At 44.5% G+C, this 25,603-nt stretch overlaps 1 protein-coding gene across 3 annotated transcripts in view; it reads left to right on the top strand.

The window, feature by feature from the left end:
- Positions 1-25,603, top strand: part of OPN4 (opsin 4) — a 56,296-nt gene that overhangs the window by 15,984 nt on the left and 14,709 nt on the right. The window contains exons 1-6 of one of the 3 annotated variants that reach the window (XM_088670181.1): positions 5,030-5,312; positions 13,863-14,005; positions 17,769-17,902; positions 18,517-18,720; positions 21,614-21,785; positions 24,101-24,262. In XM_088670181.1, coding sequence (XP_088526307.1) covers positions 5,178-5,312; positions 13,863-14,005; positions 17,769-17,902; positions 18,517-18,720; positions 21,614-21,785; positions 24,101-24,262 — 950 coding nt within the window. In that variant the 5' untranslated portion in view covers positions 5,030-5,177. Of the gene's footprint in view, positions 1-5,029; positions 5,313-13,862; positions 14,006-17,768; positions 17,903-18,516; positions 18,721-21,613; positions 21,786-24,100; positions 24,263-25,603 lie in introns of those variants that run through there. The other 2 variants (XM_035137849.3, XM_035137850.3) reach the window with 2 other exon arrangements.

Here is a 25,603-nt window from a genome sequence, read left to right as displayed (position 1 = left end):
TTTTAATTGGAGATGCCAGGATTGAACGTGGGACTTTCCACATGGAAAACTTCTGCTCTGCCACTGAGCTATGGTTCCTGCCTTACAAGCAACAGCGGTTGAGTTGTATAACTGTGGGGCAGATGGGAATCCCGTGGGAAGCCAACGTGGACCTCTGGCCTGTGTGTTTCCTGTTGCTTCTCCCTCTGTCCCATGTAGCGTGAAACATGGGAAGAGAGGGAAGTAGCAAGACCCAGGATCCCATGGCAGAATCATCAGTTCCCATAGCAAAGGATCACTTTGCTCTCCCAATCGAGGATTGAAAGTTAACAATACCCAGAGAAGCAGTGTAAGAGCTGTAAACTCCAAGTAGGTCCCTGAGGGCTCAATTTTCCATGTTACAGTAAGATTTCTCTTCTCCTCGCAAAGGTTTTTCGGTAATAGCTAATGCCATCTATTTTTACAACGAAATTTAATGATGGTAATTAAGGTCAATCAGGGAGCAGGCAGGGTGGCTAGGAGGCTCAGGAACCATGACGGCAGCAATTAAGCATGGCTGCGATATTTGGGTAGCTGATAATTGGCCAGATGTTACCCAGTCTCTTGATCCTTACTTGTGCTTCGAGACCGCAGGTCCGCAGTTCTGCAAAGGAAGGCTTCCGCTGGAAGATATGGGAGCCGCTTTGGAAAGCTCTGTAGAGGTGTGCCTTGTTTAGGGCTGTTTAGTTGCACTGATGGAAATGAAGACCATGACATCAGGCCAACGGCCCATCTAGGCCAGCATCCTGTTCTTAAAGTGACCAACCAGATTCCTGTGGGAAGCCCACAAGCAGGAGATGAGCACAACAGGACTCTGCCCACCTGTGATTCCTAGCAACTGGTGTGCAGAGGCATACTGCCTCTGATGATGGACGTAGAAGATAGCCATCATTGCTAGTGGCCACTGATGTCCTCCATGAATTTGTCCAATCCTCTTTTAAAGCCATCCAAGTTGGTGGCCATAACTGACCCACTTTCAGTTTGATCTGTCACAGGATGACAGAAGGGGCAAAGACACAACCATGGTTCTGGGACTTGGATCACTTGTCAACAGGTGGTGTCAAGGCTGGGCCAAGGCCATTACATTGAGCTGGCCCAGGAGCTTGTGGGACTAGCCAGTACCAAGCCAGGGCCAAAGGACAAACCAGGGGGTGGGATCAAGAAGCAAGCCAGAACGAAAGGATACAGGAACATGCTAAAGCTCAGGAATACCCTGTACTCAGCTAAGGCTTAACAGGGAGCACTCTGACACTGCTTCCTGTCCAGGAGGATCAAACAGCCTGTAAAGTTAAATGGTCTCAGCACTGTATACCTGAAGGAGCGTCCCCATCCCCATCATTCAGCCTGGACACTGAGGTCCAGCTCCGAAGACCTTCTGGTGGTTCCCTCACTGCGAGAAGTGAGGTTACGGGGAACCAGGCAGAGGGCCTTCTCAATAGTCACTTTCACCCTGTGGAACACTCTCCCATCAGATGTCAAGGAAATAAACAATTACCGTATCTGACTTTTAGAAGACATTTGAAGGCAACCCTATATTGGGAAGTTTTAAATGTTTGACATTTTGTTATATTTTTATATGTGCTACAGCCGCCCAGAGTGGCTGGGGAAGCCCAGCCAGATGGGTGGGATATAAATAATAAAAGTCTTGTTGTTGTTGTTGTTGTTGTTGTTGTTGTTGTTGTTGTTGTTGTTGACTTGAGAGTATCATACTCCAAGCTGTAGTTCCATTAACTCACCATGTGCAGCAGTTGCTCACTGGCCTGAGCTAGGTTTCCCAGTTCTAGTCTTGGTGTAACTCCAGACAGGTGTGTGTGTGCATCCAGACTCTCCATGTGTCCCTATTTTCCAGGGACAGCCCCAGATTTACAGAAGCTGTCCCATTTTCTGATTTGATCCTAGAATGTCCCACTTTTCCTTAAGACCAGGGCCGGCCCTAAGGCAAGGCTGGGCGGCGCAATGCGCCAGGCCGCCGGGCCGCCGGGGGCACCGCGCTGCTGCGCCCACCAGACAGCCTTTTCCTGCACGCCGGCTCGAGTTGCGGTGCCCCGCCGGCAGCGCCACCCTCGCCCGCCTCTTCTCGGGCTGTGGGCACTGTTGTGCGGAAGCCGGCCGTGATCCTCCCATCGGCACAGCAGCCAGGGCTCCCTGGACGGCAGTGCCGTGCAGCCATTTCGGCAGAGCAGCCGGAGGCGGAGCACAGCTGGCAGCGTCCCCGTCTGTCAGGCTGCTCCCTTCCAATGGCCTGCCGTGCCTGGCAGAGGGCGAGAAGCAGAAGGCACGGCATGGCAGTGTCGGGGGGGGGGAGCGCGGCACCTCTGGAAAATGGAGTCTCCGTCCCCCCGGAGGGAAATGTGAGGGTGGGGGGGGCGCCTGAGGGATCCCTGCACCACAGCGCCCGTTAAGGTTAAGATGGCCCTGCTTAAGACGTCCCTGTTTTCATTGGAGAAATGTTGGAGAGTATGGAGTCATGTGACCCCCCGATCCAAGGAGATAAGTAACTCTACAGCCTTTAGAAGACATCTGAAGGCAGCCCTGTATAGGGGAGTTTTGTTTAATGTTTTATTATGTTTTTATATACGTTGGAAGCCACACAGAATGGCTGGGGTGGGGCAACCCAGTTCAGATAGGCGGGGTAAAAATAATAAAACAACATTATTATTATTATTATTATTATTATTATTATTATTATTATTATTATTGAATAGGGCATCCCGATTTTCATCAGAGAATTGTTGGAGGGTCCTGGTCAGGTTTTTTTAAAAAATAAAAACATTATCTTAGTCCAGGACAGCATAACTTGTGACTCTCTAGTCCAAGCATGTCCAAAGTCCAGCCCGGTCCTCAGTTACCATAATTATATTATCAACATATACAAGCAGAGAAGTTGTTTCCCTTCATTTGCAAGGAATTGTACAAAATAACGAAGCACTAATAAAGAAAAGTTCCAGGGTGGCAACAGAAAGCAAACTAAAAATGCTTTTGCAGTTCATCAAAACTATCCAACAATATCAAGTTATAGGAAAACTGGTGTTATTAACCGTAATCCTTCTACTTGGTTAATTGGTTTGGCAACTTCCACGCACGTGATGTGTGATGCTAATTATTTCCCCCAAGAATTAAATGATAACTAATCAGAGGCAGCTACAGTTGCAAATGGCAACAAAATATCTGTGAAAGGAAGAGGAGCAGGTTTGCTCAAGTGTGTTGCAGGTAGAAATCCTGTTTGTAATGAAGTGAGAGCAGTAGTTTGCTTGCTTGAATTGACAAATAAGAAAGTTTTGAGAATTTAAATTCTAGATTAAAATTGATTAGTTAATTGAGAAGGAGATTGTAACAAAAACACTGGGGCCTAGTTTGAATAGTAGAGTGCCTGGTATCTGATGGGCAGACCAAAGCACTCGTCAGGAGAGCTATGAGATTCAAGTGATGGTCAGATGCCTTGCCAATCCCAGCAGGTATATAAGAGGATGACCCGGTGTTGTAGAACTCAGCAGGGAGGAGGATGGGGACAAAAGTAAAATTAGTGGGCTCTGCCTGTTGTTGGTTCTGCTGCCACCTTCTGTTGACCTCCCTGTCCTCCCTCTCCCAGTCTCAATGGGCACTACCTGCCACTGGTTCCTGCCACGTACAGATACAGTCATACCTTGTGTTGCATCCACTGCGGACTGGGTTTTTTCGTGTTGTGAACGTGGCAGACCCAGAAGTGCTTGCTTCTGGGTTTTGCCGCACGTGCATGCGCAGAAGTGTTCTGTGCACTTCGTGCATGTGCAGAAGCACTCTATTGCGCTTTTGCACATGCACAAAAGCGCCGCTTGAGTTGTGGACTTTTTGGGGTGCGAACGGCACCCCGGAATGGATCGGGTCTGCAACCCAAGGTACCACTGTATTAATTAACTGTATTTATTTGCTGCTTGGTTGGGCTACAAAAAATGAGGGAAAATATTACGCATTTCAGGCTCATTTGACTTAGCAGGTCAAAAGTTGCACAGGACATTTCAATAACGTAACAGGACAGCATTTTAAAAAATCAATTCATCTCTAGGGGGCAATCCTGTCTGTTCGTTACGTTGTACACACTTCTCAGTATACAGTACACAGTTTTGCCCTTGGCTGATGTGATGGGGGAGGAAGGATACAATTGAAGACTGGGTTGGTCTCTTAGCATTTGCTTTAAAGTATCTTTTCTGTCTTTGTTTAAATCAAGACTCCAAAGGGACCTCAATGCAGCACAAACTGCATTTGCTTTAATGTTATAATATTTAAGTCTCATCTTTCTCTCTCTCTCTCTCTCTCTCTCTCTCTTTGTCCCTTGAAAGTAGGACAATTATTAATTTGGACCTAGATTTTTAAGCAAACCCATTAACACATACATAAATAGATTCATAACTAAATCCATTAGACCCTTGGGGCCTGATCCAGCCAGAGAGTGATTTTAGGGGGAATTTGCCTGAGCAACATGCTTAACACTTCCCCATTGAAATATCAGTGGCACTTGTAAAAATTGCTTATTAGCTGGATCATGTCCTTTTAGTCAGAGTACATCTTATTATCAGGTATAGACTAATTAATGTGCCAGGGCTGCAAAAGGAGTAGATGCATGAATATCACACACAAACACACACACACACACACACACACACACACGTTTTAAAATGACAAAAAGTGACGCCAGCTTGGAATGAGACCAACCTGTCCTCTCCTTTTATTTCTCCCATCATATTAAGCTGATGAGTTATTTTCACCATGTCTCAAATTTGCCCAAGGGACAATAGGAAGAGACATTATACTGAAATGCCCATTGGTTTGATGAAATAGTTAAGCTGCTGCCTTGAATTTGCATGGGACAAATCAGGACCTAACTGGGCATGTGCATAATCTGCAGGCTCTCATATTTAAACAGAAAGCTGCTTCCATCGCTGCTGCCTCTTGCTGAGCTTAGAGACTGAAAGAGGGATTCTGAGGCTTTACAGAGGGGGGGGGGGAATCACCATTGGATTGTGTACAGCTTCAGAAGAGACTGGGAGAGAGAAATCAGACAAGTCTTTTTGAGAAGTTGAAAATGGGTGAAACTGTGCCGATCGATTAAAGGGTCCTACGCAGCAGGATTTTTGTTTCGTTTTGGTGGCATTTCCTGGGTAAATGGTTTCGACCTTACCCATATGAATACGCAGTCCATGCAAAGAGACACCTCATACCCACCTATGGACTCCTACCACAGCAGAGTCGCAGGTTTCCTGAATGACTCGGAAGCAAATGCCTTCAAGCTGGTGGACCTGGCTCCATTAACCCCGACAGTAAGTGTGACCGAGAAATTGCTTGCCGGTGATTTAAGCCTCTATAGCAAAAGTTTAGACTTTGTGGTAATAGTGCCCAGTTTAAATGGAACTGTGCAGGAACTATTGGGTCAGGCAAGAGTGTGTGTGACTGTGTGACCTTTACCTGTGTAAAGTTAGCAATTCACAAATGAGCATCTTCAAGGAAAACTTGAGGGGAGCAGGAACGGAATTTGTTTAAAGATCGCCAGTGGAACTGCAAATAGACCTCTCTAGTCAGAAGGTGGGTGACCTGTCTGTGCTAAAAAAACCGGTGATTTCTCCACCGGGAAGATGAACGCAGGTTGCCATTTTACAGCTTTGGCAGAAGTAGAAGAAAAGAAACATTGTTCAGAATGTGGTCAGGGTCACATAAACAGAAATAGACTTCTGAATTTCAAGGTTCAAAGCTATTTTTCCCTGTTCTGAAACAATTGGTTGACTCCATTGGAGAAATGAGTGGCAGCCCACGGGTGTCAATTAATGTGACTCTTGAGTCAGAGCTGTTATTTGTCAGCAGTCGGGTGATGGTCGTGGTGCTTGTCTTCACTTGTTGAGTGAGCCCTCCTCTAAGGCCTTTTAGAAACTTTCAGTAGGAAGGAAATGCTTTCATGAAATTTCGAAAGGGCAACTAGCTTGGTCTCTTGCAGCAAAAGCAGTTGCCTTGTGGCACCTTGGAATCACTGCTTTATTATAGCATGAGCTTCTATAGGAAGTAGAAGAGGTGGCTCTGCTTCAAAGGTGGATCTTTTCTATCAAAGCTCTTGTTACAAATACACTCTCTATAATCCTTATAATGTAGGAAAGGACTTTTAAAAAAATATCATTTCTGCTATTTTTACCTGTAACCTTGTGATCATTTTGCTGGTGTTTAAGGAAACGAGTGGAGCATATTTATCTCAGAAGTTCTGAAAGGTAAAATGCCCCATCTCTCACCCTCTCACTTTGGGCAGGGGATTAGTCACATTTGTCCACTGTTTTAATAGTCTTTAAATTTGAAACAAACAAAACGAAGAATCGAAGATAGTTAAACTACTTTCAAATTGAGCAGGGAGTGGGCTCCTTTGTGGGATGCTGTGAAGAGGCTTGGTGGAGAGATTATTGCATGCAGTGAATTAAAACTGTATGGTTACCTTTGCCTAACTACATTGGTGTTATGCTACACTTTGAAAGTGATGGGCATGCATCATAGTTTGCCGCATGACTTTCAAACTGCCTCTTGCGATCTTTCAGGTCTAATTTTTGTGAATGGGCTTTGGCATGGCTATCAGTGAAATTAGTGTTCTGAGGGCCAGGTCATCTATTACTTCTGGCATCCGTCTTGCTCATGCAAGTGGCCTGCTCACATAACTTCAGAGGAGAGAACACACTGAAAAATTCAGATGGGCTTCTGAGGCCAGCAAGCTCTCCATGCATCTTCTGTGAATTCTCTCCTCTGACGTTACGTTGTTGTGTAAGATGATCATTTGCTTGAGCATCAAAATGTCCAAAAATCCTTCACTGTCTTAGGCAAATTCAGTATTATTACTATTACTCTTAACCTGTCTTTGCGCCCTTAGGTTCCAGGGTAGGTTACAACAATTACAACAATACTGTATATAACACGTACAGTAATTAGTTTTCTGTTTAAATCATGTGTGTGTTAATTGTAAATGGACAATATGTAAGAAGGATTGCATCCACCTAAGTCCTGTTCAGAGTTGACCCATTGAAATTAATGAAACTACGTTAGTCATGTCCATTCATTTCTATGGGTCTACTCCAGCACTGGATACAACCCAAGATCAAAAATGCATAGCAGTCTTATGATATATACTAATAGCTGATTCAATTCTGCTAGTGCCGGTCCTTATGTAAGTCAACACGGCACCACTCACACACAAGAGTCAGTTTGCAAAAATACCAGAGGCTTGCAGAAGTCAAAACAACCTTTGGGGGGGGGGAATCCCAAATGGGAGGGGAGCCCCAGAACTGCCCAATGAGGATGGAGCATGCTCGGTAGCAATAGAATTCTTATGCTGGGTTGGGAATTGGGGGTGGGAGAGAATAATAGTAATAGTAATTTATTATTATATTTACCCTGCCCATCTGGCTGGGATTCACCAGCCACTCTGGGCGGCTTCCAACAGAATGTTAAAAACAATACAGCATCAAACATTAAAAGCTTCCCTAAACACGGCCACCTTCAGTTGTCTTTTAAAAGTAAAGTAGTTGCTTATTGCCTTGACATCTGCTGGGAGGGCATTCCACAGGGCGGGCGCCACTACCGAGAAGGCCCTCTGCCTGGTTCCCTGTAACCTCACTTCTCGCAGCGAGGGAACCAGCAGAAGGCCCTCAGTGCTGGACCTCCGTGTCCAGGCTGAAAGATGGGGGTGGAGACGTTCCTTCAGGTATACAGGACCAAGGCTGTTTAGGGCTTTAGAGGTCAGCACCAACACTTTGAATTGTGCTTGGAAACGTACTGGGAGCCAGTGTAGATCTCTCAGGACCGGTGTTATGTGGTCTTGGCAGCAACTCCCAGTCACCGGTCTGGCTGCCGCATTCTGGATTAGTTGCAGTTTCCTAGTCACCTTCAAAGGTAGCCCCACGTAGAGCCCATTGCAGTAGTCCAAGCGGGAGATAACTAGAGCATGCACTACTCTGGCAAGACAGTCTGCGGGCGGGTAGGGTCTCAGCCTGCGTACCAGATGGAGCTGATAGACAGCTGCCCTGGACACTGAATTAACCTGCGCCTCCATGGACAGCTGTGAGTCCAAAATGACTCCCAGGCTGCACACCTGGTCCTTCAGGGGCAGAGTTACCCCATTCAGGACCAGGGAGTCCTCCACCCCCGACCACCCCCTGTCCCCCAAGAACAGTACTTCTGTCTTGTCAGGATTCAACCTCAATCCGTTTGCTGCCATCCATCCTCCAACCACCTCCAGGCACTCACACAGGACATTCACCGCCTTCACTGGGTGGAAGCAGGAATGGAATGTAGCATCTAGGAGAAGGAGATGGGTAACTGGAACCACAGGCGGACTTTGGTAATATGGCAAAAAACAACAACAACTCCCCCCCAATACTTCTTATTTTCACAATAATTCATTTTCGTGTAGTTGCTTTTTTATGGTTCTTCTCAGTAGGTACCCATATAAATAAAGGTTTAGTTACTATTACTATTATTAATAATATTTTGCACCCCTTCGGCTCCGTGCTCTGTACAGGGGAAAACCCGCACCACCCAAATCCGGCACTGCTGGAATGCTGAACAAGAATCCTCTACACAGCAATGTTTTATTGCAGGTCCCACTGGTAATATTTATTCATTCAAAAGATGAAACAAAATCTCTTTATGCAAAAGAGATAAATAACAGTGCCAAACTGCATGCAGGCAAGAGCTTGGGGAAATAGTGGGATTTGACTATGAGGATTTATTTTGAAATGTATTGACACAGCAGCATTGGGGTGCATGGTGATTTTACAGAGTAATGTGAGCAACCAGCCAACCTGCCAAAGCAGGCCCTAGGAGTTTACAGTGTCTTTTCTGAGAGAGCAAGAGACAGTGGCAGACAGGGGAGGAGAAGGAAAGGTAAAAGTGAGTAGAACAGGCATCCCCAAACTGCGGCCCTCCAGACGTTTTGGCCTACAACTCCCATGATCCCTAGCTAACAGGACCAGTGGTCGGGGAAGATGGGAAGTGTAGTCCAAAACATCTGGAGGGCCGAAGTTTGGGGATGCCTGGAGTAGAATGAGAACATGCATGGAGACTGTCGAGTCCAGCAATTTGCTGTCTTGATGGCCGACCAAATGCCATTGGGGATCCCACATGCAAGGATAGATAGCTCCGTTGGAAGAGCATGGGACTCTTAATCTCAAGGTCATGGGTTTGAGCCGCATGTTGGGCAAAAGATTAGTTCCTAGCAGGGGTTTGGACTAGATGATCCTTGTGGTCCCTTCCAGCTCTATGATTCTGTGATTCTTTAAGACTTTCCCTGCTTGTGATTTCCTGCAATCAGAACTACGTGACCATGCGGTTACACATTCTTAGGCTAGAGTTCATTAGAGAATGAACCTGTTAGGTGATATAAGAACACATATATTTCTGGGGTTTTTTTTGGATCTCATCATGAAAATGGATAGCAGATGGCAACGGCTGGTGTGGGCGGGGGGGGGGGGAAGAGACAGGATTAGTGGAAAGTGGCCCAAATTCGACTGTCCAATAGGGATGTCATTTGCAAATGGGGGGAAAGGGCAGACCTTTGAGATTACAATGTGCGGCTGTAGGCATATTTTCTACGTCACTTGTATGCCTTTTATTTTAGCTCTACATTTCTACCAGTGCTTTTTAGTATGCAAAAGTGTGGCATTTAGAAGTGGCCATATGTGTTGTTTTTTGAACATGTGTGTTCAAAACATTTTTTTGAACATGTGTGTGTGTGTGTGTGTAGAGATAGATAGATACCAGTAGATAGATGATAGATAGATAGATAGATAGATAGATAGATAGATAGATAGATAGATAGATAGATGATAGATATAGAGAGGTATTTCTCCACACCTGACATTTGAATGGGTGAACTGAATCCAGCCAAAAGTACAGATGGTAGCATTGAGTAAATTACTTGCATGTGTGAATCACCCACTGTGCAGGTTAAACCCCACAGACCGAAAGGCCATATTACACCCACAGGCAAGTGGCACAGCTCCCCCCTTCCCCCCACGGCTTGGGGTAGGCTTGGGAGTTGCGGGCAGGCAGCACGCCAAATGTCACCCCCCTCAGTGAAGACACCAGGGGCCGTCCGCCCCCACTGCAGCCCCCTTCCTTTGCCCCTGGGCTGCCTTGGAGGAGCAGCAGCTTAGTTTTCATTAAAGAGAAAAGAAGAAAAACAAAACGCTCGTTCACCTTCCTGAACAAAAAAACACACACATCTACACACACAAATGCAGTTACCACCATTGCAATACTTTTTAGCATCCCTCGTTTGGGAATCTGAAAGTTTGAAAAAATCAGCGTACCCTAATGGAGCCCAAGGATGAAGAAGGGTGCAGATGTCGTCAAAGTGGTGCAGAACACATATGTTTCTGGATGGTGACTGCCTTCATTCCTTACCTTTAGCCATGCAGGGCAGAGATTGGAGGAGCATTTTGCCAAAGGCCCCTTCAGACTTGGAGTCAGTCTTGCTCTTTCCTCATGGATTCGTTTTGCATGTGTATAAACATTAGAGCAAGTCTGCTTCTTCCCTTTCCATAGGACTGCTGGACAAGAAAGGATATTTATTTGTTTTCATAGAAAAATGGAGAGAGAACCCTGGGCCCTATCACCCTTTGCTTGTTGTTAGGTTTAATTGGTTTTCCGCAAATGGTAGATTATTTTTAGAAGTCAGCAAATCTTTAACAACAGGATGATTGCCTGTGAAAAGTAACTTGGCTTGCTCCATAATATTTTCAGAAGAGATAAACAAAGATTTTCTTGCTCATGTGATTTAAGCTGCTTTAAAATGCGCAGTTTACTTGTTCAGCAAAGAGCTTTAACATCTGAGAGTGTTGTCATATGCAATTCTGCCTTTTAGTATTTACTGCGTCAATTCTGGATGTTAATGTAGAGCAGCCCAAAGTATATTCCAAGCCTATGTAGATTTTACAACAGAATTTCAAATGCGGGAGATGGGGGGAAAAACCTGATTTAAACTATCACTTATGAAAATGACCTCAGGTTTTGGAAATACACCCCCAGTGTGCCAAGGTACACTGAACAGCTTTACTAGATTGTTAAAACTCTGTGTTGTTGTACTTTTAAAATTATTTAAAGGTGTATTTGAAGAGTTTTTGCCCCCAATTTTGGTGAATAAGCTCCCAGATCATAGAATCTTGGAAGGGGCCCAAGGGTCATCTAGTCCAACCCCCTGCAATGCAGGAATCCCAACTAAAGCATCCATGACAGATGACCATCCAACATCTGCTTAAAAACCTCCAAGGAGGGAGAGTCCACCACCAAACAGCTCTTACTGTCAGAAAGTTTTTTGGAATGTTTAGTCAGCATCTCCTTTATTGTAATTTGGAAGCCATTGCCTCCAGTCCTACCCTCAAGAGCAGGAAATAACAATGGGGTGGAGTATTTGGGCGTTCTGCTTCCAGTCACAGCCAACTTTATCTCTTTGGGATGCTCACAAGCAGAGTGCAAAGCCAGCAGCCCACTGATGCTGTTTCTCTCTCCACCTTCTGACATTCTGAGGTATATTGCCTCTGACTATGGAAGTTCCATTTAGCCACTCGTTGGCCTGACGTCTGTGAATTTGCGGAATCCATCCATCTAAGCAATTCACTGGTATCACCCCATCTTGAGGAGTGAATCCCAAAAGTCAACTGTGTATTATGCAAAGAAGTCCTTCCTTTGGACTGCCCTGATGCTGTTGCCAGCCAGTTGCATCGAGAGATTCTCATGCCATGAGATATGTAGGGGAGGGGACTCCTCCCTTACTCCATGCATAAATTTTTATAAATACCTGCCATATCCTAGACCCCCAACCCCGCCACATTCTTTTTTCTTCTTTGTCATCTAAGGCTTATATTCCAATCCATAGCTTCTTGGACTCCCAGGACAGTGATCCTGACAGGCTGCCATTGTGCCTGCCTTCCAGCAACTTCAGCAAACTGCTTTCTGTCGGTGGGGAAGGACCCCTGTTCATTCAAAAAGGCCCCTGCATGAAAAAGGCCTATTAAAAAAAAAGAACATTCTTTGCATTTTCCTTCATTGTTGTCACGAGCAATTTGAATTGTGCCGATGCTCCTAAAGAGGAAAACATCTATCTCCAGTTGTTTTCAGTAGCATCATGAAGCGGGGTTTGGGTTCTTATACCGAAGGTGCTGTTGCTTGAATTCTGCCTTGATTTCCTAGCAATACAATGAAAGTATACTGGCACCAAGTGGCCTGAAGATGCAAGATTCTTTTTGCACCTCATTCTTCAATGGCTTGATGGAACACTTTGGGCTTGACGCATTTCAGCAATGGGTGGTGTTCTTCTGAAGAGTGTGGCATTAAACATAAATGAATTGTGTTGTTTTTGCAGTTCTCTCTCTCTCTCTCTCTCTCTCTCTCTCTCTCTCTCTCTCTCTCTCTCTCTCTCTCTCTCTCACACACACACACACACACACACACACACATAACATTAGCCCGTAAGGGGAAAACAACACCAACTCCAAAATCCACAGTAAGGCAGTGCCTTTGTTTTGACCGACCAAAGTGTCGCAAGATAGAGAAGTGAGTAAACTGTCAAGTTTTCTTGTGCTCTTCATCAAACTAGAAGTTAAAAGCAGGAGGTGGATGAGAGGCTACATAGAACTAAAATACTACAGTGGTGCCTTGGTTTTTGAACGTCTCCGTTGACAAACATTTTGGTTTTCGAATGCCTAAACCTGGAATTAAATGCTTTGGTTTTCGAACACTCCTCAGAAGTCGAACATGAAACGCAGCTTCCGCTGAGTGCAAGGTCCTAAGGCCTAGCTGTCGGCTATTGAGTTTTCAGTTTTTGAACGTTTCAGAACTTGAACGGTCTTTCAGAATGGATTACGTTTCAAAATGGAGGTACCACTGTATTCGCAGAATCCACAGTTAGGCAAAGCCTTGATTAGGACCAGCCAAAATGTCACTTACTAGCAAGCAAGCTTTTGAGTTCTCCAGGACTCTTCATTCATTCATTCATTGAATGGATGTCCCACTCTTCTTCTCAAATGAGCCCAGGGCATCAAGCTGCAAGTTACAAAAAGCAGGGGACTAGTTGTGGGGGAAATCGACTGAGTATAGATAAATTAAGATCTCCAGTGGGTGGATCAGGGATCCCATCCCATGCACAGCTTATTTTCTGTCCCCTTCACTGGGAGTAGTGAAAACATTCAAATCCATTTAATTTGAATACATACAGGTGACAGCTTTTCTTGGCACAATATTTGAATTACCTGGGTATTAATTTTTTTATATCATCATTATCATCACTGAGTAAGCACAGGCATGGAGCTCAATGGATGTTTATTACTACCTTCTTTGGAGCCTTATTTACACCAGATGCTAAAATGTGTGTCATTCCTTCTCCCTAGAGAATCCTGGGAATTGTTTTGCAACAAGGAGGGTGGTCTAGAGATCCCTAACAGTGAGTTCTCACAAAATTACAATTTCCAGAATTCTCAGGGATGGGGGAGACCTATAAAGCTGATATAAGTTTATGGTGTAGCTAATACACAAAACAGATCCATGTGTACCAGTATTTTTCCCCCTCTTTCGGTGGCAAGGAGGTCCTTTTAGCTTTACTTCTGCACAAACTCCCATGCTTTAAAGCTTAGTGAATGCAAACCAAAGCACCTCTATCATCCATAGTTACAGCATTTGCATTCCAAAGATGAGCAAATCTTGTTGGAAAATATTTGCTCTGAAATATTTGTTCCGCCCAGATTTTGACTTCCTTCTTTCTTGCCAGGAGGCATCGGAATACCTGCCCTCCTGGTGGGTGAAAGACAATGGGGCCTTTGTGAATTTCTGCCATTCTGTTTCCCCTTTAGAAGCTGACGATGCTGAAGCCCCCGCACCCTTTCCCGACAGTGGACGTCCCAGCCCACACTCACTATACCATCGGGGCTGTCATTCTCGCAGTGGGGATCACAGGAACTCTTGGTAACCTCCTGGTCATCTTTGCTTTCTGCAGGTATTCAACACAGTTACTTTCTGCTGTATTCCTCAGGATAGGTTTCCATGCTAGCAGCACCAGAGGACATTGGAATGTACCTAGGAAACTATCCTAGTAGATTGTTGATCCATCTAGTTCAGTTATTTTGTATCTCAACTGGGCACTTGGCTCTTATTGCATTTTGTTCCTTAAACTGTTTTGCATGGTGAGTTCTCAGGAAACTCTTGAAACGGCGAACTGTATAAACAGTGTGCATTTGTTTGAAGGAAAACAGTTAGGAAAAGAGCCCGAGGAATCAATGTTTCCATTCCAAGACAAACTTAACAGTATTGAAACGAGGTACCCTTGACAGAAAATCGGTTCTCTGTTGATGCCTATGGAATGTTCCACTATTTTCAAGGCATCTTGATTAGTGTGCCCCTGGTGCTGTGTGTGTGTGTGTGTGTGTGTGTGTGTGTGTGTGTGTGTGTACACATACATTTATTATACAGGCTTCCTTTCTTAATTGTGCTTTTAATGGGAATGACAGGGGCCTACTTTTTCAATGAAGTATTAACCTATATTTGGGCAGGATCATTGCAGGATGCTGGTTGAGGGGTGGGGGACTTGTGTGGTTGTGTGATCCTCAATAGGGAAAAAAAATCCCCTCTGCTTGGAAAACTTGACTTCAAGGAGCAATGTCCAAACGCAGCCCTTTTCCTGTCATGATAGCTTTCTACGTGCAGGAAACATGTTTGTATGGCTGGACTCAGTTGTCAACTATATCCTTAAGGGTTTCTCAGCTCAGATTAAGGTAAACCACCTCAATGGGAACTAGGCCAGAGGCTCTAGAGAAATTAATCAATGGATGTGTAGTGTCAAGATCTCATGAGAGTAAGCCAGGAAAAAGCAACTGTGGCATGGTCTCATTCTAGTACTGTAATGGGATTGAGCTTGCTACAACTTGATATTTATTGCATGCTGCCCAACATCAAGTGAGTAAAATGCGGGCTGGACAAGGTAACTGTTAGGTGGATTTGTAGCTGGGTTGACTGACCAAACCCAAAGAGTGCTAATTAATGGATTGTCACCATCTTGGGGAAAAGGGACAAGTGGGGCGCCGCAGGGTTCTGTCCTGAGCTCGTTGTTGTTCAACACCTTTATAAACGTCTTGGATGAAGGAATTGAAGGGATGTTCATCAGATTTGCAGATGACACCAAACTGAGAGGGGTAGCTAATGCTGCAGAAGACTCTATGCTACAAGATTCAAGATGACCCTAACGGATTGGGAAACCGGGCCCAAACTAACAAAATGAATTTCAATAGGAACAAATGTCAGGTTCTACACTTAGACAGAAAGAACCAGCTGCACAAATATAAGATGGGTGACATCCAGGTTGCGAGTAGTACATGTGGAAAGGATCTGGGGTTCTTAGTAGACCACAAGCTCAACGTGAGTCAACAGTGTGATGCAGCGGCCAAAAAAAAGCTGAAGCTATTCTAAACTGCATTGACAGAAGTATAGTGTCCCGGTCAAGGGAAGTAATAGTACCACTCTATTCTGCTTTGTTCAGACCAAACCTGGAGTACTGTGTCTCGCTCTGGGCACCACCATTTAAAAAGGATATTGACAAACTGGAATGTGTGCAAAGGAGGGTGACCAAGATGATCAAGGGTGTGGAAACCAAGCCTTATGAGGAATGGTTAAGGAATTGTGTGTGTTTAACTTAGAAAAGAGAAGACGGAGAGGAGATATGATAGTCACCTTCAAATATCTAAAGGGTTGTTACATGGAAGATGGAGCAAGGCTGTTTTCTTCTGATCCAGAGGTTTTCTCCTGAACCAATGGCTTCAAGTTACAAGAAATGAGATTCCGACTAAACAGCAGGAAGAACTTTCTGACAGTAAGAGCTGTTTGACAGTGGAACAGGCTCCCTCGGAAGGTAGTGGGCTCTCCTTCCTTGGCGGTTTTCAAGCAGAGGTTGAGTGAGCATCTGTCATGGATGCTTTAATTAAAATGCCTGCATTGCAGGGGGTTGAACTAGATGACCTTTGGGGTACCTTCCAACACTACATTTCTATGGGTGCCAAGGGTGCTGGGTCAGAGTTCAAGAGCAAGAGTTTCAGGACCATGGCCAGCACTCCTACAGCAGGGAGAAAATTGCCTAAGCACAAGCTTGGTGCAACTGCTAGGCTAGAGCATTGTGGTCCGTTCTCAAGGGTCCACAAGGCTTATGGGTAGTTAAAGGACAAGCATCTTTTGGTGCTCCTTTCAGGCTGTGAGGTTTGGGGTTTCGGAGACTTGGTCCATGGATACTACCTTGATCCTTGAAGGAGTTGTTAGAGCATTCCATAGATGAAGGTACATCCTTGGTGTTTGGGGGGTACGGTGTGGAATCTGGTAACACACCAGGTCTACCCAGGATGAGCTAGGTGTGCATCCATCTCCACCTTGGTGCTATGACTGCTCAGGAATTGAGGGCTCAGGGTCTGGGGCCTGGACATTTCCTCCTTGGTTTTCCCCCTCAAATAGTGTAGGTTGCCAGCAGAATAATGTAAAAGATGAGACCTTCTGCAGTTATTAATGTTGCTGGTGATTAAAAAACAAACAAAAAACCATTGGGTTTAATCCCTGTATTTGAAAACTGCTGCTAATCTGGCCAGCAGTGGAAAATGGCCTCCCTATACAATATGACCCAGATGCAGAAAATCCATAGTACATCTGCTTTAATTTCCCGTTAATCACCAGCAGCAGAGAAATGTAGGACAGAGCAGTCAGAGAGGCAGGCATTCGATTTGTGTCACTGGGCTAGTGGTGGAAGCCTACCCATGTGCTCCACTCTGTTGTGAATAGTTGGCCACTACCAACTGGTGGCCCTACCAAATTTTACAGTCCCACCCTTTCACTTGTAGCTCAATATTCACTATACTGGCTGGCAGTGGTTCTCCAAGGTTTCGGCCATGGGACATTCCCGGCCCTACATGGAGAGGTGGAACAGGGGATTGAACCTGCGACCTCTTCCACGGAAAGCAGATGCTCTACGAATGAGCCGGGGCCCTTCCTTTGTACATATCATGCAAATATACCTATTTGTAGGCAATGCTCTGCCTGAATGCATTTCTCTATAACTGGGAAGGCTGTACTGATGGATGAAAGCCTATTTCTTGGGAAGCCCTCACTCGTGATCAGCTCAGTTGCCTTGGTAAAATTGACCTCAGGCCTTTGGATCAATATCTTCAGAATACAGAGGCACCCCAGAACACAAAGGTTGGCTACACCTGCTGTAAAGATGAGGCTCAAATTCAACTTGTGGGGTGGGTGTGTCAAAATGCAAATCTACCCACACTAGAAACGTAAGTTACTTACTCTTCTTCTTCTTCTTCTTCTTCTTCTTCTTCTTCTTCTTCTTCTTCTTCTTCTTCTTCTTCTTCTTCTTCTTCTTCTTCTGCTTGTTTTGAATATCCTAGTCTGCACTGTACATTTAAAGTAGTTTCATACCACTTTAAGTACTCATGGCTTCCTCCAAAGAATTATGGGAAATGTCATTTCTTACGGGTGAAGAGAGTTGTTAACCCTGAGCTACAATTCCCAGAGCTCCCTGGGAAGGGGATTTACTGTTAAACCACTCTGAGGTGGAGCTCTGTGAGGGGAATGGGGCCTCTTAACAACTAACAGTCCCAATGATTCTTTGAGGAAGTTAAGTGGTGTGACACTGCTTTAAATGCAAGGTGCAAATGAGGCCATAGCTCTGACACCCTCTTAAGAGCTACTTGCATTCGTTCTCCTCTCTTCTCTCACAGGAGCAGAGGCCTTCGGACTCCCGCCAACATGTTCATTATCAACCTGGCTGTTAGTGATTTCCTAATGGCCATCACCCAGTGTCCAGTTTTCTTCACCAGCAGTCTCAACAGACGGTGGATATTTGGTGAAAAAGGTGTGTTAGAAACAGATTGTCCCCCAAATAGTTTAGACTGAACTTGGAAGTTTATCAGATTGCCAGTGGGACTGCTGTTGTTGTTTTTTAGTCAACTGTCACTGAAGACTTTACAAGGAATTTATAAATGTTTGTTGATGGTTTCCCAATTTTTCGCACACCCTACCTCTTTGGGTGAGAAAAGCCATTCTTGGGACTTGAAGGTGATGGTCCCTTTGCTTCTGTAACCTGAGGAGGAGGACCACCAATATTGTCCCATCCACTCTGGGTGGCTTCCATTAAATATTTCTTATATTCCACCCATTGTAGTAGGGAAAATTGCTTTGCAAAAATTCTCTACGTTAGTGAAAATTGCTTCCCAACATGTGCATATTATGAGAAAATAATCTCAAATGCTTCACGAGAACTTAAAATAATAATAATCATCATGATGAAACGGTGTGGAAATGTGGATAAGTGAATTTAAAGTGAGAGAAACAGAAAACAGAGAGAAATCGAAATGACGAATAAGTCTCTTCCTACCCTCACCTAGTGTATATGATTAAATCAAGTAAAATACTGGTAAGTGTGCATTTTGATTTGCCTGCTAACTCTGCTGTGCTCTTTCTGGAAAGGTTGTGAGCTGTACGCTTTCTGCGGAGCGCTTTTTGGCATCGCTTCCATGATCACTCTAACAGTGATAGCGCTGGACAGGTACTTTGTGATTACGCGACCCTTGGCTTCCATTGGAGTAATGTCTAAGAAGAAAGCTTTGCTAATCCTGTTAGGAGTCTGGCTGTATTCCTTAGCATGGAGCCTTCCTCCCTTCTTTGGATGGAGTAAGTGAGACAGAATTTTTAAAAATCTGATTACGGTACTTGATACTGAGAGGAAAAGCAGGAATTTATAGAATGGGCCTTTTAGAGCTTGTGACAGATGAAAGAGGATTTACATATTTAACACGAAGAAATTCTCTGTAAGGGAGACAGGTTCGGAGCAAACAAATCTCTAAGACATATAACCAAGGGGGGAAGCTTTGTAGTGCTTACGGTCCGTTGAATTACATTGTAGTGACTCCTGTGCTGGGAAACTCATTAGCGAATTACAGAGAAAAGAGGAGATAAAATCAGGGATGAAAAATAATGTGGGGGGGGGCGCAACTTGCATAACATTTGCATAACCTTCTGCATTCAGGCTGAGCTGAACAGCATAAATAATAGGGATGAATAAATACAGGATGTTTGCCTGATTTTCATATATATTCATTGTTCACAATGGGGCCATACTGAAAGCCTTGATGACATGGAATAGTGTGTGTGTGTTTGATCCAGTTCCCAACATTTTACTTCTTTGCTGTGCTCTAAGGTTAAGTTTTCACAGTGTGTCAATGAGATGGGGTGCTAGGTGCAAGTTTATGGGAGGCGGCAGTAAAATTTAATATTCATTGCCTCCCCCCCCCCGGGTGTTAATTTGGAGATCCAATCAGTGTAACAGTGGCCAATGCACCACTGTTAATTGGGTCCTCTAATCAAACTTCAAATTGCTCATTAGCAACCCAGTGAGACAGGGAGTAGATCATAGAAAGAAACAAGAAATTCAAAATTGCAACTGGTTTGTTGATGTGCAGTGTGCCATTCAAAGCATATTGCTGTCTTCATGTGAAAGAGAATGATGTTCTGAGCTTTTAATCCAAACACAGCAACATGAAGCAATAAAGCACATAGCAAATAATATGGAGTAGAAATAACATGAGGATAACATTGTAATAGGTTTTACATCAGAGCTTGTTTCCTAACCTAATTGAAGAGTTGGCCTGCTAATTCCCTCCAATCCATCTAGTTGTGAAACAGAATTTCCATACCATATCCTAATTTACATAGTATTGCGGAATTAAGTCCACATTTGGGAAGGGAGCCTTGCACTATCAGCACATGTTTATTGACAATTAGACATGCCTCTTTACCCAGGTCTTTGACCGAGTGGACATCTTCCCCCATCATTTGCATTTCTGTGTTGATGCTTTGTCATTCTGATATTGGTTGCGTTTGTGGGTTTTATTTTATGATTTCTAATTGTACATTGCACCCATTTGAATTGTTATGTTTTTGTATCCTGCCTTGGGACTGTTTGGTGAAGGGGGGGGATATCACTACAAATAATCATAATAAGCTTAAGAGTTTACTAGTTTCCTAGTTGACTACTGTTATCGTTGCTCTGGGAAAACAGGAGTGGCACAGGCAGACTCTGAGGACATCTCAGCTCAGAGCGAGCATTTTTGCATGGGGAGGAGGGCTATGGAATACCTTGCTGCAGCACTTCCTGGAGTGCCAAATGGTGGAGATGGATTTATTGGCCAATGAGGACCTGCAAATCTCCTGCCCTTCCTGTCATTTCACCTGTGGCAAAGGTCTCTGTGTGGCTAACAAGCTGACCAAGGCTGAGGCCTTTCAAACAGAGGCCTCATAAAAACCAACTCAATATGCATTATCCATGCAAGATGCACCAAAAGCAAATTTCAGTTGCTTTGACAAGAGACTCTTTCGTTGCCTTAAGAGGGCAATACGAGAAAGCGCACTTCAAAAAGAGGCGTAATTTGATGAGGCAGAATAATAACTTACAAAGTATTAGAATCACTGGTTTATAATTACCCTAGATTCTCATTGTATCCAAAATACGCACTCTCACGGGACCAACAGGGGAAGTTGGGCTCAACATCTGGTGTGACATTTCCCAAAGCAGAAATGATAGTTGTTGCTGGGAATCGCTGAGGCTACAGCAGTTTAAAGTCCGCAGTTAATTGCGTTCCTACACAACATCCATCAGGAGAATATTTCCTATTTCTTTTGTGTTTCTTTAAAAACAATGTTTATTTAACCGCAAACTTAATTAAATGTACCAAATTAATTTCTATTCTGCTGGTGGTTTTATCGAGAGCTTTAATAATCTGTTTCATCTTGTGCTTGGTCACGAGAGGTATGGTTCTTTTTAGCCAACAAAAGGAGATGTGTTAGTTGTTCATCAAAGCCTATCAAATAAACCTTCTCCCATTAGCAGCAGGGAATAGTGAGGTGTCAGTCTGCACAATCTAGCTTGTGGCCAGAGCAAGGTTGATAAATTAAAAACAATCTCTGTAATGGGACACCAGGAATCTTCTAGGAGCTGAAGCAAGGAGAGGACAATGTCAGATCTAAGCTGCACTGAACTTGTTTACACTGTAACACAAATTCATAATGGACCAGTATTATTGTCTTTATTCAGTTTCAGGTTATTAATCACCGCAGTGCAATAGCTTGCATCCTAAGGTGCTCTTCCATAAGTGGAAATCTCTTGTGCAAGTACAACTCACTTGCACATGTGCAGCATACTGGTGATTTTCACTATTCCCTTCTTAAGGAAACTGCCTTATACAGAGTCATCTAGTTTTGGTGATCTGCAACTCAGGAAAACAGTTCATGGATCTGATAAGGTGGGCTGTAGTCCACCAAAACGTAGCCCAAAATAAATTTGCAAATTGTTGAATTGCCACAAGACTACGCGGCAATGGATCCTATGAGTTAACTACAAACTTTCTAAAGCAAGCAAGCAAGCAAAAGGCTACCCTCTGAAATGTGGTTTACAGCATTATTGCACAGCTTTAGCAAGCTTGAAATTAAATTTCTGGTTACAGTTTAAATTTAAGTTCCAATAACTTTTGGAGGGAAAGCTTATTCTTTTTCCTGTCTTTCCACTAAGGTGCTTATGTTCCAGAAGGCCTCCTGACATCCTGCTCCTGGGATTATATTACCTTCACCCCATCAGTCCGTGCCTACACAATGCTCCTCTTTTGCTTTGTGTTCTTCATTCCTCTAATTGCCATCATATACAGCTATTTCTTCATTTTCAGAGCCATCCGGAATACAAACAGGTGAGTCATGCATGTGGTTCCCATTGTTTGCGTTAGTGGAAGGTTACTTTGCCCTCCGCCCCCTTCCCACCAAAGTTGTGACCTCCAGCCAGTAAGAAACAAAACAGGAACATGAAGTGCAGGCAAACCAGCTGTAGATTCTGCACCAAGTTCCCACATCATTTTGATAGGCACTTGGATCAGATTTCAGAGAGATATTGGAGTGTCTGATTTGGAGAATAGCTCCATGAATTATCTGAGGATTGGAACAGATGGAGAGGAATCAGATTTTACTTGAGTCTAATTTACAAAGATGAATGAGAACCAGGGTTGCAATTAAGAACTGACATAATGTATTGGACGGAAGGTCCATCTAATTCAGAGCTGTTTGTACTCTTTGCTTTAAAACAAACATGAAAAGCAAAATTCTGCAACCTGTATAAATTCTGCCAATGGTTATTTCCCTTCGTTTGTGTCTGTCCCCCTTTCCCATCTTTTTTATTAGATTTTGTTTTATTTAATGTATTCTTTTGAAAACACTTAATGGTGGGTTAGATCCAGACTCCCTTGATGCTTGGAGCAGAATGGTTGAGAAGTCCAATTGATTACAGTGGGTCTACTCTAAGGCATCATTATTAGTCCAGTTTGCCTCTATTTTCATAGTTTGCACAATTTGTTCTGCTTCTGCTTCTGTTGAGAGCTGTCTTGGAGAATCCTTCCCCAGGCTTGATAGACACAGGAAGGAATGAGGAACATGTGTGGCCATCTACAGGAATCAGAGTCATCAAGAACCTGGACAGCTCAGTTGGTTAGAATGTGGTGCTGATAATGCCAAGGTTGCAGGTTCGACTCCTGTATGGGGCAGCTGCATATTCCTGCATTGCAGGGGGTTGGACTAGATGATGCTCAGGGCCCCTTCCAACTCTATGATTGTTATTCTAAATTGTTGGAAGGGAGCATGAGGCTCATCTACAATCGTACCTCCTTTTGCATCCAGGATCTGTTCCAGAGCCCGGGAAGCTCGACGAAAGGGAAGCTCAACAAAGCGCCGCTCTGTGCATGCGCAAAGCACGATTTAGTGCTTCTGTGTGTGTGCAAGCTGCAAACCTGGAAGTAACCCATTCTGGTACTTCCGAGTTTGCCGCGGACATTGGACAAAATGGACCCTAAATGGGGCAGACTCAAAACGAGGTACCTTTGTAGTCCAAACCCCCGCAATGCAGGAATATTTTGCCCTGCGTGGGGCTTGAACCCACGGCCCTGCGATTAAGAGTTTCATGCTCTACCAACTGTACTATCCCACCTAATAAGAAATGACACCTGCATTTTTGTTGCATAAAGCTGAAGATGGGGAGAAGGCATGTTAAGTGAAAAAAGAATGATACAGGTAGAAAGGAGGGTAGAAGTTTGACACCTTTGCAGCATGATCAGATTAAAAATGGCATTGCATGCACACTGCATTCTCAGTTTGAGGGGTATACACAATGGACAGTTCTACACTGCAGGCTTAAACCTCACTGAAAATCACTTGCCCTGAAGAAGTTGTGAAATGTCTTTTTTTTTTGAAGATGCCAATATTAGAGATCTCTGGCACCCTCATTGTCTCAGACCTGTAATTCTTAGGGTCCCTTTATTGGTAACGATAACAAATAAACATCTCTGAAACAGTTTTGAGCTTGTATTGGTGGATGAGCCTGGCAAGATAATGAAGGTTTTGGCAGCACATGCTGAAGATTTGAATTTTCCATGCCTGATTTACCAGCTGCTTCTTGTGAATAAGAACCTTGTGACTGATTATATTGGGGAAAGAAAACCACATGCTTGCACTTGAAGATCCACATGCAGAAGCAGAAGCAATCTCATATAACTGGAGTTTGTGATTTTGCCCCGTTACAGCTCCCACCATCATGTTGCATTCTGCTCCAAAGCAGAAGGAGGAGGGACCATAAGGGCTTTGGCCTGTGGAAGGTTCAAAGTTCAACTCCGGTAAATTATTAAAAAGCTGATGGTGGGAAAGAGCCCAGCCTGAGACTCTGGAGAGCCACCAAAACAGTCAGACAATACTGAGTTTGATGCACATATAGCTTGACTTGGCACAAGTTGGCTTCCTATGTTGAAAGCCCCTAACCCTCCCGAATGGCTTTTCAGGAACTGCTGAAGCTGCATCTGTGAAAAGGGCAAATTGACAACACAAACACACCTATGTGCTTCCATTCATGAAAGTGGATCTTTGGATATAAATGGCGTTGACCCAGTAATAAATAAGCAAGTGTGGCATTCTGCGTGAGCAGACCTCACTTTTGTTCCTTCATTATTATTTTGTTCTTTTCCCCCAGGGCTGTTCAAAGGATCAGTTCAGATGGTACAAAAGAATCTCAAAGGCTGTCCCAGAGGATGACGAATGAATGGAAAATGGCCAAAGTAGCCCTGGTGGTCATCTTGCTTTTTGTCCTCTCCTGGTCTCCATATTCCATGGTGGCTTTGCTGGCTTTTGCAGGGTAATAAAAAATATTCTTATGTTTGCAAGGGGCCTGGGCGAAATGAAATGAGAACAGAAACAGTGAATGAAGCACACCACAAATGGCCAACCAATGAAACCAGGTGCTTGACTGCAGGACAGGGGTGGAGGAAGGGTGGGGGAGGGTCGCCCTGGGTGTCACCACTGAGATGGGTGACAAGATGCCCGGCGGCACTCACTGTGGGGCCTGCAGCACACCCGAGCCACGCATCTCTCCTGGGAGACACACGGTGGTTTGGGAGCCCAGAGGCTCCACGCTGCCCCAAAAGGTCTGCCCACCACCTCCCCCTCAGCTGTAGGTAGGCTGAGTGGGAGGAGGCAGGCAGACTCCTTGGAGGCCCTGCAGAACATCCTGCCCCGACTTGCCCCGCCCCACAGGTGGCTGGCCCCGCCCCCGCAGGCGGGTCCTGCCCCTGGGCACAGGGCACACGCGCCACCCCAGACGCCTGATCGTCTTGCTCCACCACTGCTGCAGGAAGTTCCTTATAATCGGCAGCCGTAACCAATGTAGAGGAGATGATAAATGTGGCATGTGTTAGCCACCCAGCTCCTGGTATTTGATCATATAGACACATTTTTTTTTTAGATTTATCTGGAATTGAGGATATTGGCCAAATGCAGGGATGCAAAAAACAAACCCCAAAACTAAACTTTCTCCACATGATGTCACCCGTCCCACCATCCCCAGGGATCATGGAGACTGTAACACAGATAAAGTCACAGCTACCTAGGGGGGAAAGCCCATATTCTTAATGGCTGGAAAAGATGCGATTTTTGTGACTGCAGAAATCATCTCCAGAAAGCTCAAATCATATCTGTGGATGGCTCTTGAAGCTGGCTTGGAAGTTTCAACCGGCGCAGAACTCTGTAACTCAGTTTCTGATCAGGGCAAAACAAAAGAAATGTATCTCCAGTTTAAGCTCAGGAATGTTGGCTGGCTGGTGCTGGTTTCAGCTCTGGGGAGGAATGGCGGGATATTAATTCCATAAATAAATAAGCTGGAGTTCTAAAAAGACTACTGCCATAAGTTCCTTGTGGTCCTCTTTCTCTGACATCAAGGGAAGGTTTTTGCCTGGTGTTCCACCCATCCATCCATCCTTCAGTCATGGAACCCCTAGTGGCACACAGACACTAACCATATCCAGACTTGCTGTACTTCAGTGATATGGTGGCCTTATGTGGCTTCATATCACTGTCCCCCAATAAAATTAGAAAAGGTCATGGCTGTCTGCTCTTCATCATTCATACACCATGGAACTGCTTACCAGTGGAAAGCCACATGACCGGTTCCATAGCACTTCTCAGCTAACAGGTGAGGATG

The sequence above is a fragment of the Zootoca vivipara genome, chromosome 5 (genome assembly GCF_965207765.1).
Source record: "Zootoca vivipara chromosome 5, rZooViv2.hap1.1, whole genome shotgun sequence".
NCBI classification, from domain to species: Eukaryota; Metazoa; Chordata; class Lepidosauria; order Squamata; family Lacertidae; genus Zootoca; species Zootoca vivipara.
The sequence above is the reverse complement of the archived record's forward strand: the minus strand, read 5'-3'. Positions and strand labels throughout refer to the sequence as shown.